Here is a 16540-nt window from a genome sequence, read left to right on the forward strand (position 1 = left end):
TCCTGCGGCAAATTATTATTGGGGAACTGGTACTGAAGCCGGTGTTGTTACATCATTGCAAAGGGAGAAGACAAAGTGATCTGGGGGCTGACACTAGAGAGATAGTGTGGTCCTGGGAATAGAGAGCTGGCCTGGCTTCAAGTGAGGGCTTATACACGATGGCAGCGTGACCCTGAGGAAGTCACTTGGAACTCCTTCATTGGTGATGGTTATTCCTTCACAAGGAGCTCGGCGAAGTCCTGGGTCTGATCTCAAATAGATGAGGCAAGACCAAAACAAGCACATTTCCCCTATTCTGATTCACAGTGAGCATTGCCACCCTAGTGGTCACCTCGCATGTTTAGGGGTTTCTTATTTTTGAGTGTGTCCCTTGTATTTTGTGCCTCTGTCACTGGTCGTAGTGTTTCACAGCACAGCAAAGCCCTGACTGATATTTCTGCCTCTTAGAACGGGAAGCATCTCGCTCAGAACTCCACACAAGGCGCAGTGGCCATCATTCTACTCATGCGACTCTATCTTACCATCACTGTTGATGCAGACCACCTCCTGCACTTGCGTCCCGGGACCACACTGCCTTCCATTGTCCGGCTCGCAGTCCCCAAGCTTCACTGACTTCCAGTCGTAGCAGGAAGGCTCTTCACAGGGGATGGCTTCCAGCAAGTGAGGGCAGTTACTAGTCCCTCCAGATCCTCCTGTAGGCTCATTAGTAATCTTCCGCTTCCTCAGCTTAAAGCCTGAAGTATTTGGGAAAGAAAAAGGTTGGTCAGTGGATGGTTGAGTACAATGGACAGCTCCAGGAGGCACAGTCTTTAAGGAGTCACAACTGGAATTCTGCTGCTCAGAGTAAGATTTTCCATTTAAGGGATTAAGCAATAATCCTAGAGGGAGCTAAGTCAAGGGACAGAGATGGGATCTCTGACTTCACTGGCACAGATAATGCCCTCTATCAATACAAGTTGGCAGCTATTCTGCATTTATTACCCAAGGCAACTGTCTCTACTAGGCTACACTTCCTCTCAGGTAGTCTGTCTTATAAATGGAGAAAGAATGGCTCAGATATTGACTGCCATCACATCCCACTAGTAAATGTTAGAAGTGAGATTTGAATCCAGGTTTTCTTCATTCTAGCTCCAAAGTTCTAACCACAATCCAATGCTGCCTCTCAAGTGTGCAATGAGACCTTAGAGGTTTAAACGATGTAACCATTTGCCAGGCGGTATGTCGTAGTTGGTGTTCCCTCGGGATAGTGGATGCACCTGGCACCCACAGATCTTGGAGCCATCCAGGCAGACAGATGCATCTCCTACCTTTAGCTATGGTAATATTCCACTGGGTGCCTGAGTTTTCTGGAGAGCTCCAGCTTTTTCCAACTTTGAATACCAAAGCTATTTTAAATTTTAACTATTTGAAGGGAAACTTTCTTAAACGTAACCTGCTTCCTTGTTACAGAATAATTGAATATCCTTTAATTATCTCTTCATGATTCATTCCAAACACACCATTGTGTATAATACAGTGAAGCCATCAGGAACTATGAAGAAATATTTGCTTTATCCATTGGAGCCTGGGACTCGATAGAGTCTTTTCTTCTCTCTTGGATACCTTTAATATTTTGTTCAGAGCATCCTTTCCTGTGTGACTATATATGATGTTTTTCTTTCCTTCCCTTCTAAATTAAATTAAATGAAGCTAAACTAATTTCACTTTTCTATAGGCCAAGGAACCCGCTCACCAAGGTTATGAAAATTCACAGAACTTGAGAATTGGAAGGGACATCACTGGCCATCTGGCCAAGCTATACATGGAAGGAATCTTCACTACAATATACTACAGACAGGTGGCTGTCCAACTTTTGCTTAAATATGTGTGAAACAAAAGTAGGTTCTGAGAAAATGTCTAAGACTCTACACTCTGGATAAACTGGTGACTTTTTTAACTGCTCAGAAACCTCTTTTTGGGGGAGCACTTTGCAGTGGTGCCCTGAATAAGAGAGGTTGATGGGTAGCCAAATCCCACATTTGTAATGTATTCTCATTTACTTATTTTTTTCAAGGACTCTAACTCCTTTTTTTGCATATTAAGCACCACTTTTTTGTCATATCTACTGAGACATCTTCTCACACAAAGGGAGATACATTCTGAATTGATGACTCTTCGGTTCCCTCCATGACATGATGAGGCACTTCATCAATGCACGTCCAGCCTCTTTATCTTTAATTCAGTTCTATAGACACTGATTCAGCAACTATTCTGCACGAGGCCCTGGGCTCAAGCCTGAAGATGACAGCTTAAAGAAAGGTATCCCCGTTATCGGGGGTGTGTGCAATGGGATGTGAGTGGACACGGTTCCTCCACACTCTGAGGTATCATTGCCATCCCTCGTAGTTCAGTTTAAGGTCACCTCCTGACATGAGCTTTCTCCATTCATGAAGATTTCTTCTTCTTGACTCATGGTCTTGGATGTTAAATCGCTTCTATAATCTTTACCATGTGCCCAGGACTGTGCTAAGCACAGTGGACAAAAAGCCTAAAGGTTACAGCAGCAAATACTGCTGCAGAAGGCCTGATGAAAGCGGGAGAGTCACCTACCTTTCTTGCCCTGCTGGTCGTTACAGTTTTCAAAGGTGCAAGGTCCCCAGGCCGACCACGCTGACACTGCACACTCAACAGGGCAGGGAATGTGGCAGAGCTGAGTGGTGTTCGGGACAGTTCCCGTGCAGAGTTTCCAGTCTACTGGTTTGGAAGCTGTAGGGGAAAATAAAAAAAAAAATGAAATCCCCCAGAGAAGGACCCTGAGCCTCAGTATGATTCTACACCAATATTTCCAACATGAAAGGAAGACGGCATTGTTTAAATCAGTGTCGTGGACAGCTTCTCATGTCACAGATCATAATGGGGCTCCCCAAAGGTCTTGACAAGTCTGGGCGCTGAGATACAACTAATCAGATGAAATTTAATAAGGGAAAATGTCAAATCTTACATGTGGGTCCAAAAACCAACCTCTTAAGCATAAGACTGGAGAAACCTGGTTAGATAATGTCTCAACGTTGTCGTTTTATTGAATGGCAGGCTCAATGTGAGCCACCAGTATACCCCAGAAGCTACAAAACTAGTCTTATAGGGGACAGCATTATGAGAAGCAAAGCTCCCAGAGCTAAGAAGGTCATAGACTTCTGCTCAGACAAGGAAAATTGTGTTCAGTTCCAGGGCTCATTTCTATCTAAGGAAACACCACTGGCTGCAGTTGGATGGTTTCTAATGAAGTTGTTATTTCTCAGGACACCGAACTCCATTTCTGTGACTACAAGAACTTTGATAAAGTTGAAAGGTATGGGACAGCTGGGTGGTGCAGTGGATAGAGCACTGGCCTTGAAGCTAGGAGGACCGGAGTGCAAATCTGGCCTCAGACTCTTAACACTTCCTAGCTGTGTGACTTTGGGCAAATCATTTAACCCCACTTGCCTAACACATGGACAAAATGAGTTTAAAAATTTTAGTGAAGTTGAAGCATATGTAGTTTGGCCCAAGGTCACTAGTGAGAAGGATGGTGCAAATAAGGGAAATATTAGGTATGGGTGAATGCTCATTGCCCACAGCTTCCCAGGCTCAGATTTCCATCTGGTGTCCCCATTTTCTTCTTGCTTTCCAAGTGCAGCTCGCCTGTCCGTACCACACAACCAGCATGAACAGGATTTCCTGTCCAGTCCCTACCAGGCTTGTGTACCAAGGCAATGTACCAGGCAATGAGCTAAGCCCCCATGAAAGGCAAAAGACAGTCCTTACCTTCAAGGAGCTCACGGTATAATGGAGGAAGAGAATATGCAAATAACTCTGGGCAGATAAGCAATGTCTATGATTTATCTGTGGTCCATTTCCTACACGCACGTGTATGTCTGGTATAAATACCCTATATAGTATACATATATATATATATATATAGTATACACACATATTTAGTATATATATATATTTAGTATACATATATATATATTTAGTATACATATATATGTGGGTATATATGTATATACAGATGTATATAATTTATAATAAACATTACATATATATATATATATATATATATTTACAGTGGCGTGTGTAAGTGGGGGAAGTCATTCACTGTAATAGTGAGAGGTGAGGAGGGACTGTGTGAATCCTGGCTGAGTATTTTATTTCTTCAGACAGTTGTAGGCATCTATATTCTCTCTAAGAGGAAGGCGACTGGAAATCACCGGATTCCAAAGCCATTCATTCCCATTGGTGTTGATGATAAGCTTCAGGAGGACAAAAAAGGCAATGCTACTATACAGTGGGCACCTCAGGAAGGTTTCCTGGAATGGAATCGGAGGATGTTCTGTGCTTGTTAGGGGAGTTGTCTGATTATCATTGGAGTTTTGTTTCTTTTTATTCACTCTAGTAATAACTGCAAGTATGGAAAATCACACATATATGATCTATGCGGGTACCAGTTTCCTGGGCTAGCCAGGAGTTACCCATCCAACACTGCCCTCCAGACACTCCCCTTCTCACCGCCCCCTGCATCCAGACCACCTCCACTTTCATTAATGAGACTTCTTTGTCTCATGACTAGGCACAAATCTGTGTAAGGAGCTGAATCCTTATTTATTGATGTTACAAATGCTCAAATTAGCTATTTCTGAGGCTTCCCAGATTTGTTTTTCTTTTTTTCCTTCTGGGAACATTTTAATTATTTCTCTTTACGGCAATGAAAATAAACACGACTATACTTCTATTGCTTGTGTTGTACCGACCACAGTGAACTTTTCTGCTTATGTTCAGCAGAATAGTTTTCTGATGTGTATTTTCCATATCAGTCAAAGCCAAGAATGCTTAATTATATTACTTTTCCAACACTGAGAATGTGATGGATTGGTGGAACAAAACAAGGAAAATAAAATCTAATTTTTTTAGAAGACTTAGAATCTTTATCACACTCAGCAGTTTCTTGTGGCCCAATATGTCCATAATTCAAGGAAGTTAGGGCACCTAGCTGCGGGGCTAGCCGATGGGTATGGTTGGGAGCAATTCTTCTAAGGACAGATGTTAGCAGGCAGAAGTAGACTCTTTGGGTGAGTATCATGCTGTGGTTGCAGTGTCGGGGGGAAGCAACCATGGAAGGTGAAATACAAAGTTAGTAGTAATAGTCAATACTTATATAGCACTTTTTGCATGCCAGGCATTGTGTTAAGCACTTTACAGTCATTTATCTCCTTGGATCATCAAAACTGTTCTGGAAGATAGGTGCGATTATTATCTTCATCTTACAGGTGAGGAAACTGAGGCAAATAGAGATTAACTCATTTGTCCAGAGCTACACAGCTACTAAGCATCTGAGGCCAGATGACTTCTGTCTCCCTAAGTGTCACCTAACTGCTTCTAACAGGAGGTAAGCCCTCTTCTTAGTGCAGAAATATGTTTCAGGGAGACTATTGTCCCTAGATTATTTTCCTTGGGTGTCATTTATATTGTACAGACTTGGGGATTGTCTTTGTATTGTGCCCAAACCTCACATATACAGAGCATTAAAAAGCTTGTGTTCTTTGAGATAGACATGGCCCTTACTCTTGTCAGGATTGACTCAGGTTTCACTGAATCCTTTGCTTTCGTGCTCCTTTTAGGTCTTACTCTCATTCTCAAACCCGCATCAATTTTTGGAAATTTTCTGCTGCCTAAAAATATTTCTGGTTCTCTCCCTAAACTTTCAAACATCTCTGTTTTTAATGCCACTTTAATACACTTTAATATTTGTATATACACATATCTACATATCCATATTGATCTTTCTCTCCTTTCCCCATCCATCACTTGTGGCAAATGTTTTAAGAAGAGAAGGAAAGAAAACAGAGCAGGAAAATCAATCGATGCAACCGAGAATGAAAGTGTATGCAATGTTCCACAGCCATAGTTGCCGTTTCTGCAAAGAAGGGATAGTCATAGTCATTTCTTCTTTTAAATCAAGATGGTCCTTGTAATTACACGATATTATCAGGTTTTGTTGCTTATTCCATTTTCCCCATCCATTATGTTGTAGTTATATATTTTGTTTTATGGTTCTATTTATGATACTGCCTCAGTTCCTTTAATTTTTTCTCGTGCTTCTCTGAATTCCTCACGTCTACTGTTTCCTGTAATTCAGCAATCTTACATTACCTTCATGTGCCACAATTAATTTGGTTATTATCCAAATGATGGACATCTATATAGCTTACTATTCTTTATTAACACAAAAGTGTCATTGTAAACATTTTTCAAGTATATTGGATATTGATTCTATCTTGATTTCTTTGGATGATGTACTTAATAGTGGGATCTCTAGGTCAAGAGGAATGTCGCTGTCTTTCCATGGTCCCTCTGATCCTGAATATCTTTTATGACTTTTCTGTGTGGGATTTATCTTTTCTTTCTTTTTCTCTTTCTTTCTCTCTCTCTCTCTCTGTTTCTCTCTCTCTTTCTCTCTCTCTCTTTCTCTCTCTTTCTCTTTCTTTCTCTCTTTTTCTTTCTCTCTCTCTCTTTTTCTTTCTCTCTCTCTCTTTTTCTTTCTCTCTCCTCCTTTTCCCACCATTCCCAAAACATATGCATAGATAATTTTCAACATTCACCCTTGCCAAATCCTATTAGTCATTTGCCAAATCCTATTGATTCGACCTCCTTTTCCCACCATTCCCATATTCAATCACTTGCCAAATCCTATTGATTCGACCTCTTCAACAACTGTTGTATCTATCCCTTCCCCTCCAGTCACAGTCATTACTCTAGTTCAGGACCCCATCTCCTCTTGTTTGGGCTATTGCAATGGCCTCCTGATTGTCTGAAAGTCTCCCCTCTGCAATATATATTCTATCTTGATGTCAAATTGACCTCACATATCTGACTTCACTCTTCTGCTCAAAAATGTGGAGTGGATTCTTTAGTATTCAGCATCTAGAAAAACGCTAATTCCTCGGCAACGCATTGAGTTTTTCATAGTCTGGCTCTATCCGAACTTTTTTACTTTATATCCCAGCCACAGAGCAACCAGCTGCTCCACAGCCTTGACGTTCTACCTCCCATTTGTGTTTTTCTACCGTCTAATCTAAAAGCTGGAGATGCTCTTCTTTCTTCCCCTGGATTCTTCCCATTCAGGACTCAACTCTGATGTCGCTTCCAAAAAAAGGAAGTGTGCTTTGACCCTTTGCTTTAGTACCTTTTTTCCTCTGCATTTATTTACCTTTTATGTAGGTAACATATCTTATGAGGAGAGTAGACGGTGCTTGAGGACAGGAATTGTGGCCTTTGTCACTATATTTATAACAATATCATATTGGTTTTTTCCCCATATAGAAGGTATGCAATCAAGACTTGTTTAATTAAATTTAACAAATTGAATAAATACATTGAATGGATGTTCTATGGCACAAGGTCTGTAATACTTCCCTCATTACCTGACCATACAAAAATCAAGGGTTGAGATCTTCTAATTGGGTCAAGGGCCCATGGCAGTAACTCTTCAAAAATTTTTCATTGAATAGGAAGAATCAAACTGAATAAACATTGAATAGGACGTTGTTTAAAATTCACAACATGTACAAACAAATCTTTGAGTGATTCTTAATGAAAGGTGTCGTCAGACGAGGGGAACCATCTCTGAAAGAGATGAACACTGTAAAAAATTATCTTCTCCTTAGGTAATTCTTCATGAAGCCTAGAATGATATGCCATTTTAATAAATAGATACATTTATACCATCCTCAAGAACATTAATTTTTTTCATGTGGTTGAAATTTAAAATTACAAATTGTTAGTCTCGTCATATTATTCTAGAGAGCATGAACAATATGAAGGGAGCCCGGTGAGATCAATTTTTTCTGTGGATTTAAAGACTGGCTTTTAAAACATGGGTACGATTGACCAAAGTATGTTCTTTAAGATCCATGGTCCAGCCTTGTTCTTTATCAGGTCAAGTTTAGCCACTGGAACATTTTCAGCGAACCACTTGGACTTTGAATGAAAAATCCTCCATCAAAATCAAACAGCTAAAGTGCTGACCCTGGAGCAGGAAAACTGATCTTCCCAAGTTCAAATCTGGCCTCAGATATTTACGAATTGTATGAGTTTGTTTGCCTCAGGTTCCTCATTTGTAAAATGAGGCTGGAGAAGGAAATGACAAAAAACGAGGCAACAGTTTTGCCTCAAAAATTTCCACCAAAAGAAACACTCAGTAAATTAAAGCACCAGAAATGAGAATAGAAACAAAATCTTCTTGAAAGCTGTCTCACTGTTCATCCAAGTGAACTCTAGAAAAATGAACTGTTTCACATTTTTTTTTGAAAATATCTAAATCTCATGAATCAAACAAACCAAGGCAGACAGCTGAGGCATTTATTTCTGTCAGATTATTCCCCTTTCAGGGTTTGCTTTATGAGTTTTATTCTAAACAGGACACATATTGATTCGAGCAATTCCCAGGCAGATAAGAGGTGCTCCTCACCACACAGAAGACAATCACAGGTCTATATGTTAATAGTTCTTAGAGCTCTACACTATGGAACTCAATTTTTCAAACTTGATCAGGAATCGAGCTGTGCCCTCGACTGTTCTTTTGGAATCAAATTCATTGTCTTGAATTTTCTAAAGAACCATCACCACTGACAAGGTAGGCTCCTTGGGCTAAAAATTCTGAGGTCCTCATAAGGACAGAGTCTATACAGAGGCTAGGGGTCTGCGACAGTAACTTTAAAAAAATGTTCATTGACTAGAAAGAGTCATATTGAATAGCTTGATTTTTATCAACAACCTAGAAGAACGCCAGACTAGGCTTTTGGATTGCATAAAGCTGAGCTATTCAGTTATTTTTCCATCATGTTTGACTCTTTGCCAAGAAAACCCCAAAGGACTCACAAAGATACTGCAGTGGTTTGCCATTTCCTTCTCCACCTTGTATTACAGATGAGGAAACTGAGGCAAACAGGGTTAAGGTGACTTGCCCAACATCACACAGTTGTTTAGCATCTGAGACCAGATTTGAACTTGGGAAGATAAGATTTCCTAACTCCAGGCATTTATCCACATAATTGCCCTTATTAAGCTCTGAGAACTAGCTAGTTGAGGGTAGCATAACTGAAAAACAGGTAGTATGAGGAAAATACTAGGTCAAATTGACTAAAATGGAACCTCATAAGGAGAGTTTTGGCTAAGCCAATCAATTTCTACAAGTACAATATGAGTGAGATTTTGCCTAAAATATTCCTGGGATCTTAATGACTGGTAAGCTCAGTAAGTATGACAGGGCCGCTAGCAAAGTGATTGTGATTACTACAATCTGCATTAACAGCAATAGGGCCCTGACAAAGGGAGGAAGCAGAGCTATTGTGCCCATAAGAAGTCAGTGGATCATGCTCAGTTCTGGGAACTACACAGGAAGAAAGAAATTGCCAAGTGGAAGAATGGCTTACGTTTGGCCATCATGACTTTGATGCAATTGGAGTCTGTGCCAGAGGAGGCTAGGTTGAAGGAACAAATGAGGTTTAGGCTTAAAAAGAGAAAATTAAGGAAGACCACATTCGCTATCTTCAAGTATTTGAAGGATCCTCAAGTGCAAGAATTATTGTGCTTGATCCGAGAAGGTCAAATTGGGAGTAACTGGAGGAAACACATTTCAGCTTGGCATAAGGGGAAAAAATTCCCAGTAACTTGAATTATTCAAAAATAAATGGACTGGCTCAGTAGGGAGTAAGTTCCCTGTCACTGCAAATACAGGAATTATGGCTCTGTTCCACATGCTGAAGAAGGGTTTCTTGTTCTGCTACTGTTTAGATTAAATGACCTCTGAAAGTCTCCTCCACCTGTGAGATTGGATCATGATTTGAGTCAGAACTATTTGTACAAGGAGACAGAGATTGATTTCAATTTTGTAAATCTAATTATGTTGTCATCCTTTAGAAAAAACAAGGGAGAATTTTTAAGAACAAAATGACTATTAGCAGACATAATGAGTTTTTGCTGCCATCCTCCCACATCTGGAGTGTTTTTCCTTCTTCAACCTATGGGCTTCATTCATGTCTCAGTTAAAGCCCCACTTTGTACAAGGAGACTTTCCACATCCTCGTTGATTCTAGTGCCTTCCTTAGGTGATTATTTCCAATTTATCTTTTCTGTATCTTGTTTGTATAAGTTGTTTGCATGTTCCCCATCCCTTCTCTTCCCCACCACACCCTGTCAAACTGAGCTCCTTGAGAATAGGGACTTGGTATTCCCAATGCATAGCAAATGAGTGCTCAATAAATGCTCATTTACTTTACTCCTTATTTGCTCTTTTAGAATCAATCCCTAAAAGCTTGTTTTTTAAACTAATAATTCTTCTTAGTAATCTTGGAATTGTAGAGCCAATTATTCAGATAAGTGGATCAAATTGCCACAAAGGTTCCTTTCAACCTCCATATTCTGCTGACGTTTCATTGGACTAATAATTTTGACTTGTGACAAAAAGAAAGTACATCACATTCCAGAAAACCACATACTTTTTAAATAAGAATAAATAGGAACTTCCTTGAGCTTGCTAATTGAGTTTCCTTGTTGCACCTGTGAGCTGGTACCTAGTCTCTAGCAGGTACAAATGGCTCCCTAGCAGAGCATGACTCATCAAGGGAATTTGAGGGAAAGCTTGTGGGTTCTGAAGTACCCCCTAGAGCATCTATTCCTTGCCATTGCCCAAACACCTTCCTATAAGATGGTGCTCTGGTGTTCTTCCCTATCTGAGGCATTAGCTCCTGTGTGCTGGGTTTTGTTTGTTTCTTATTGTTATTCCTGCTTAAAAAGGAGTGAGGTTGTCAGACACTGATTTTTGGAAAGGGAAACTAGAACAAGAATATTTAGTGTCAGTTTAGTTTAGAAAGGCTAGTGCTGAGCAGGCAGAGGGAGAGCCAGAACCAAATCATGATATTCATATGAGTTTCAAGATCCTTGAGTGCAGAACTTAGAAGCTTTTATATATTGCAGGAGAAACGCTCTTTCCAAAGGAAGCAATTGGCAGAAGATAAGTTAATTTAATCGGTGTCAAGTATTGATTGGATGCTTGCCATGTGTCCAAACAGTGTATGTGCAAACTCTCTGTTCCACCTCGGGCCGTGGGGATACGAAAGGAGCAGACACTCCTGCTGATTCTGTCTTCACAACACCTCCCACATTCATCTTGGTCTCTCCACCCACAAATCTGGCACCCGAGTTCAGGGCTTCATCATCTCCCATCTGGACTCTGGCAATAGCCTCCTAATTGGTCTCTCTGCTTCTGGATAATGCCTTTGCTAGTCCATCGTTCCTTTGCACAGCTGCCAGATTCATCTTTGCAAAGCTTAGATCTCATAAATCGAGACCTCTACTTAAAAACATTTAGGGGTTCCCATTTGGCTCTAAGATAAAATACAATCTTCTTGGTCAGACATTCATGGTTCCACTATGGCCTGGCTTTAACTGAAGATCACTCCTGCACCTACCCTATACTATACTAAATGGATACTTAGTATTCCCTATTTGCAGAATACTGATTCTGGAACTGGCTCTTAAACTCTAACCCAGATATTTTCTGCCTTTGTGACTTTGTCTTTCCTGGGATGTAATTCCTTTGGTATAAGGTGAGGGGAATTATATTAGATGGTCTTCTGAGTGCTCTAGGCTCCTCTGAGCTGCTGTCCCCTGCCTTCATGTCATTTATTCCTCAAACTTGCAACCTATTCATTCCTTATCTCTTCCTATTAAAATCCTTTTCTTCCTTCAAGGGTTGGTTTTAGCACTCCTCCTCTGTGAATCCTTTCTGGATTCCTCCCACTAAAAATGTCCTCTTCTCCCTGCTCCCTTCCTCATTTTCCCCCAGGAGCTATTTATTGTTTACATTTCTTTTCTGCCTTCATCACACCCTGTCTTCTATCATAGTTCCCCACTAATTTCTTTATCCCTCCACATGAATAAGAACCTGATCTTCCAGAGGGCCTGTGACCAAGCAATCACCCTCTAGCCAAGCTGGAAATAAACCTTTTAGACTCAAGCAGGTTGCTCCTTGGACATGTCACATTAGATATCATTGGATCCATGAATAAAGTATTTCCAGGACAATAGGACCAGCCAGAGCTTGGGCTCCAAAGCTAGTCTAGAGTAGGTTTTGTATAAATGCTATTGTTCTTGCTCTCAAGAAGCTCCTAAACAATTTCATCATCTCTAAAATGGGCATAAGAATACCCATGGAACCTATCTGGATGGTTTCTTTAGAGACTCAAATGACATAGTGGATTAAAATGCTTTGAAATCTTCAAAGTGCTCTAGACATATTAGTTGTTAATATAATGTATTTTGGAAAGCAACATTAATGGGCATAATTTGGTTATTGAAAATGCAGAGAAGATGGTGTATAATTCACTGTCTAAATGGAACAATCCAAGTTCAATGGGCAGTGGGACTCCAAGGCACAGAGGTGGAGCAGCTAGGTCGGGCTTCATGAAACAAGGATGGTGTTCCAAAAATTTGTGGAGATCCTTGTCCTCGCCTGCCTTTTAATCAACTACAGTGGGATATTTCCTCGATATCCGCGATATTCCTTCAGCCTAATGCCAGCTTTCCTTGTCTCCAGTTACTCTTTAGTCAAGCCCTCATCCTTGCTCACAGGGACTATCGCAGTGGACAGTCTCCCTGACTCCGATGTCTTCCACCCTGAATCCATCATTCACCTGGGTGAGAAAAGGTTATTCCTAATCCACGACTCTGACTCTTGCTTGCTACAGTAAGCTCTAGTTTATATTATCAACTATAAACTCATTTAATGCCTTTCACAACATTCATTTTGTTAACTTTTATCTGGTTACAATGTCTTGTTTTACTGGCCCATATGTATAACAATCCCTTTCCCGTCCTTGCTCCCTTGCTACCTGGAAAGTACTCCCTCCTCACTGGTACATCTTGGAATGCTGACTTTCCTTTGAGATGAATCACTCATCAATCTTCAGCTCAATTTGCATCTGAGAGGCCGTTCTTGATCCTCCAGTTGCCAGTGCCTCCCCTGGATGATTAGCTTATATATATTTCATGTACATTTGTATAAAGAGCACTTCACTTCCTGGTCATTTCCATGCCATTCATGCCCTTTCCCCACTAGAATCTGGGATACCACCCCAGTAACCCTCCCACTGCCTTCCCTTCTTCCCAGCTTACTTGTATGTCTTGTCTTCTCCCATTAGAATATAAACTCCTAGGACTTAGTATAATCCCTGGCATATGAAAAGCACTTAAGAAATAATCCTTGGAGCTAGGTGGAGGAGCTAGGTGGCACAGTGGTTAGAGCATCAGCCCTGAAGTCAGGAGGATCTGAGTTCAAATCTGGTTTCAGGCACTCAACCCTTCCTAGCTGTATGACCTTAGTCAAGACATTGAACCCCAATTGCCTCAGCCAAAAAACAAATCTTTGCTCACTCCATCTGACTGTCTGAGTTCTTGGCCCAAAGTAAGTGCTTAATACTTGTTTGAGGATTGGTTCAGAGAGGAGAGGAAGGAATCCCTAGGGTTTACTTGCCCTCTTTTACTGAGAGAAAACTCTAGAGCTCAGGTTACGACTAGATCCAGATCTAAAGCTAGCTTCAGAGTCACAAGTTTCTCTTTCAGGGCTCAGGAAATCCAGCTTTGCCCAAATGAAACAGGAAACATCAGGACAATCTCTCCCTATTATTTTTCAACTTCGATGTCCTGAATGACATTAATGGAGACCTCCTGCTGATTCTGTCTTCCCAACACCTCCCGCATTCATCTTGGTCTCTCCACCCACAAAGCTGGCACCCTAGTTCAGGGCTTCAGCATCTCCCACCTGGACTATGGCAATAGCTTCCTAATTGGGCTCTCTGCCTCTGGACAATACCTTTGCTAGTCCACCGTTCCTTTGCACAGCTGCCAGATTCATCTTTGCAAGATTTAGATCATAAATCGAGACCTCTACTTAAAAACCAAGTGGTCACACCCAACAAATGCCATTTTTTTGTGATTTCCAAACTTGCCGTAGAATGAACGGGGAAGGTCCTTTTGGCTCAGATGACGGAGCTTGGGCCAGAAGAATTTGCTGCCATCCCCTCCCTCTCCCACTGTCATTCTTCCTCTTTATTTCACTTTGCTTTTAGCAGGAATCAATATTAATGAGCTTCACAATGGAGTTGCTGTTCCCCTGTTAACACTGGAGAGAAGTCCCGCTCCCCATCGGGCCATCAGCAGCAAACAGGAAGCCGCCAGCCATGGGCTGTTTCTTTTCCATCCTTAGCTGGAGACAAGCTGGCTTCTGCAAAGCTGCTCAGTTTATTCACCAGAGCACAGCCTGAGAACATATTTCATGGCTCCTCCTGGTGCCATCAGTCATTGACCCAGCACTGACAGAATCAGCACTTGAGTAACACAGAGCCCCAGGACTGTGATCTCCTGATGGGGCCAGATTAGCTAATATCTTAGTCACCATCTTTCTTTTGTTAATGGAGGTCACCGTGCTAACGAGTGGCAGAGAGGTTTCACCTCTCTCAGGTTACAGCATGGAGGGAGATATCCTTTCCTTAGCAGGGACCTCTGGGAATCAGCAAGCCGTAAGTGCCTCTGGTAGCAGCTGCCCAGCCACAAGTCTGAATGACATCACAATCATGGATCCTCAGAACTGGAAGGGGCCACTGCAGCCAGTTTGCCCAGTCGATGGTTGTCCAGTGTCTATGTAGAAGACCTAGCACCATGAACCATTATTATGATTTTCTGAAGAATCATGACTGTGGATGATCCAGAAATCAATGGAAATATACAAGGTGAATTCAAGGCAGTAGGATATTCCCTGGGAATAGGGGACATAAATGACTTTTGGACTAGAAGAAAAAAGCGGTCTAAGGCATAAAAAATGAACCATTCCAGCGATTCACTAGGAACAACACAAAAGCAAGAGAAAGGCCTTCAAGGCCCTGGAGAGAGTCTTTTTAAAAAAGAATTTACAAGAAAATATAGTCAAGGACTAGAAAAAGGATGAGAAAGGGGCTAAGATCTTTATCAAAGAGGTCCAAAGCCAAGTTTTTAATTAAAAAAGACGGGGGGGGGGAAGGGAGTAAGCCTGGAAATGATTAACCTATGGATCCAAGTTGGCTCAGAATTGCCTCATCACTGTACAACTTACAGATCTATTTTTGAAGAAAAACAACAAGCACAATAAAACCTGTGTAAACCAAAATACGGCAGATATTTCTGGCAGCTCACTATTTAACAGAATCCTGAGGGAATATTTTAAAGAAGATATACATGAAAACAAAAGAATAAAACATGTTTGGGGGCAGAAGATTTTCTTTCAGTGGGAGACGGAGGAACTGAAGAAAGTAGGGAGTGCCACTGGGCCATTCAAATATAGAATTTAAGGTAGAATTATTATGAATTTGGATTTTTCCATATCCTCCATCAGACTAGGACCCTACCCTGTTTTTTTTCCTGTTACAGAGAACAGGTAGATCTGGACTCTATCATCATACTAAATGCTACAAAGAGATCTAGTGTTCTTTTTATCTCCAAACTTGGTCTGAGTGAAGGTAGATTAGATACCATTCTATCCCCCAAATTAGACAGCATCACACTGGTGAAATGATTTTGGCTGAAACTTTAGATTTAAGGCCTTTGGATTAATTAAAATTTTCTTTAGTTAGGACCATGAACACAACTTAGAAATCTAGCCTCAGGTACTGAGTGACTTGGCTATATTTGGGGGAAATCAATCCTTCTTTGTTCTCTCCCTGATGTACGAGCCAAGTGCTGTCTCCCTGTCTCGTCTGCTTGCTTTGTTCTCTATAACGGAAATGTTCTTTCTCTCCTTCTTTGCCACTTGATTTCCTTCCCACACTTTAAAGAATTTATATGCCTCCTTCTCCATGAAGTTGAGTCTAATCTTCCCTTCCTTCATGGATCTCACACAGCACTTCATTTGACACTTCTCAGAATGACTTTTCATGTAACCTCGGGTTTACTTTGATAGTTCTCAGCATTAGTGCCTTATCATTACAGCCTAGGAGCCCCTGGAAGGCTAGGATTATGGCTTAGCGAAACACTGCATCCCTCTCAAGTGTAAACACAAATCTCTACATATAGAAGACACCACATCAATTTTCTTTAAACTGAATTGTATTTAGGAGGGTCTTTTTCCTTTAACCTTCATTATAACAGGGAATTCATAAATCACTTACAACATCCTTGTACCCATTTTTTATATGCCGGGATCAATGTTGATTATTTCAATAAATGAAAAGGAGAAAGGGAGAATAGGAAAGAAATTAAGGGAGAAGATAGAAAGGGTGGATCTGAGATGCTGATTCTAGTTCTTGAAAGGGTTTTTATTCTCAAATATTTTCAAACAAGGCTTTCTGTGGAGAGGACCGATTTGGGCATGTGATATTTTGTGGGCTACAACCTATGTTTAGCATTATTGACCCTAAGAAACAACTAGAAAGACTCAGGATATGGAAAACTCTCTCTCTCTCTCTCTCTCTCTCTCTCTCCTCTCTCTCTCTCT

At 41.0% G+C, this 16540-nt stretch overlaps 1 protein-coding gene across 1 annotated transcript in view; it reads right to left on the reverse strand.

Annotated features, from left to right (window-relative positions):
- THSD7A (thrombospondin type 1 domain containing 7A) overlaps positions 1–16540 on the reverse strand; it is a 308918-nt gene that overhangs the window by 128257 nt on the left and 164121 nt on the right. The window contains 2 exon segments of the mRNA XM_074270637.1: positions 512–734; positions 2590–2745. Of these exon segments, the coding sequence (XP_074126738.1) occupies positions 512–734; positions 2590–2745 (379 nt within the window).

Source organism: Sminthopsis crassicaudata, chromosome 5 (genome assembly GCF_048593235.1).
Source record: "Sminthopsis crassicaudata isolate SCR6 chromosome 5, ASM4859323v1, whole genome shotgun sequence".
NCBI classification, from domain to species: Eukaryota; Metazoa; Chordata; class Mammalia; order Dasyuromorphia; family Dasyuridae; genus Sminthopsis; species Sminthopsis crassicaudata.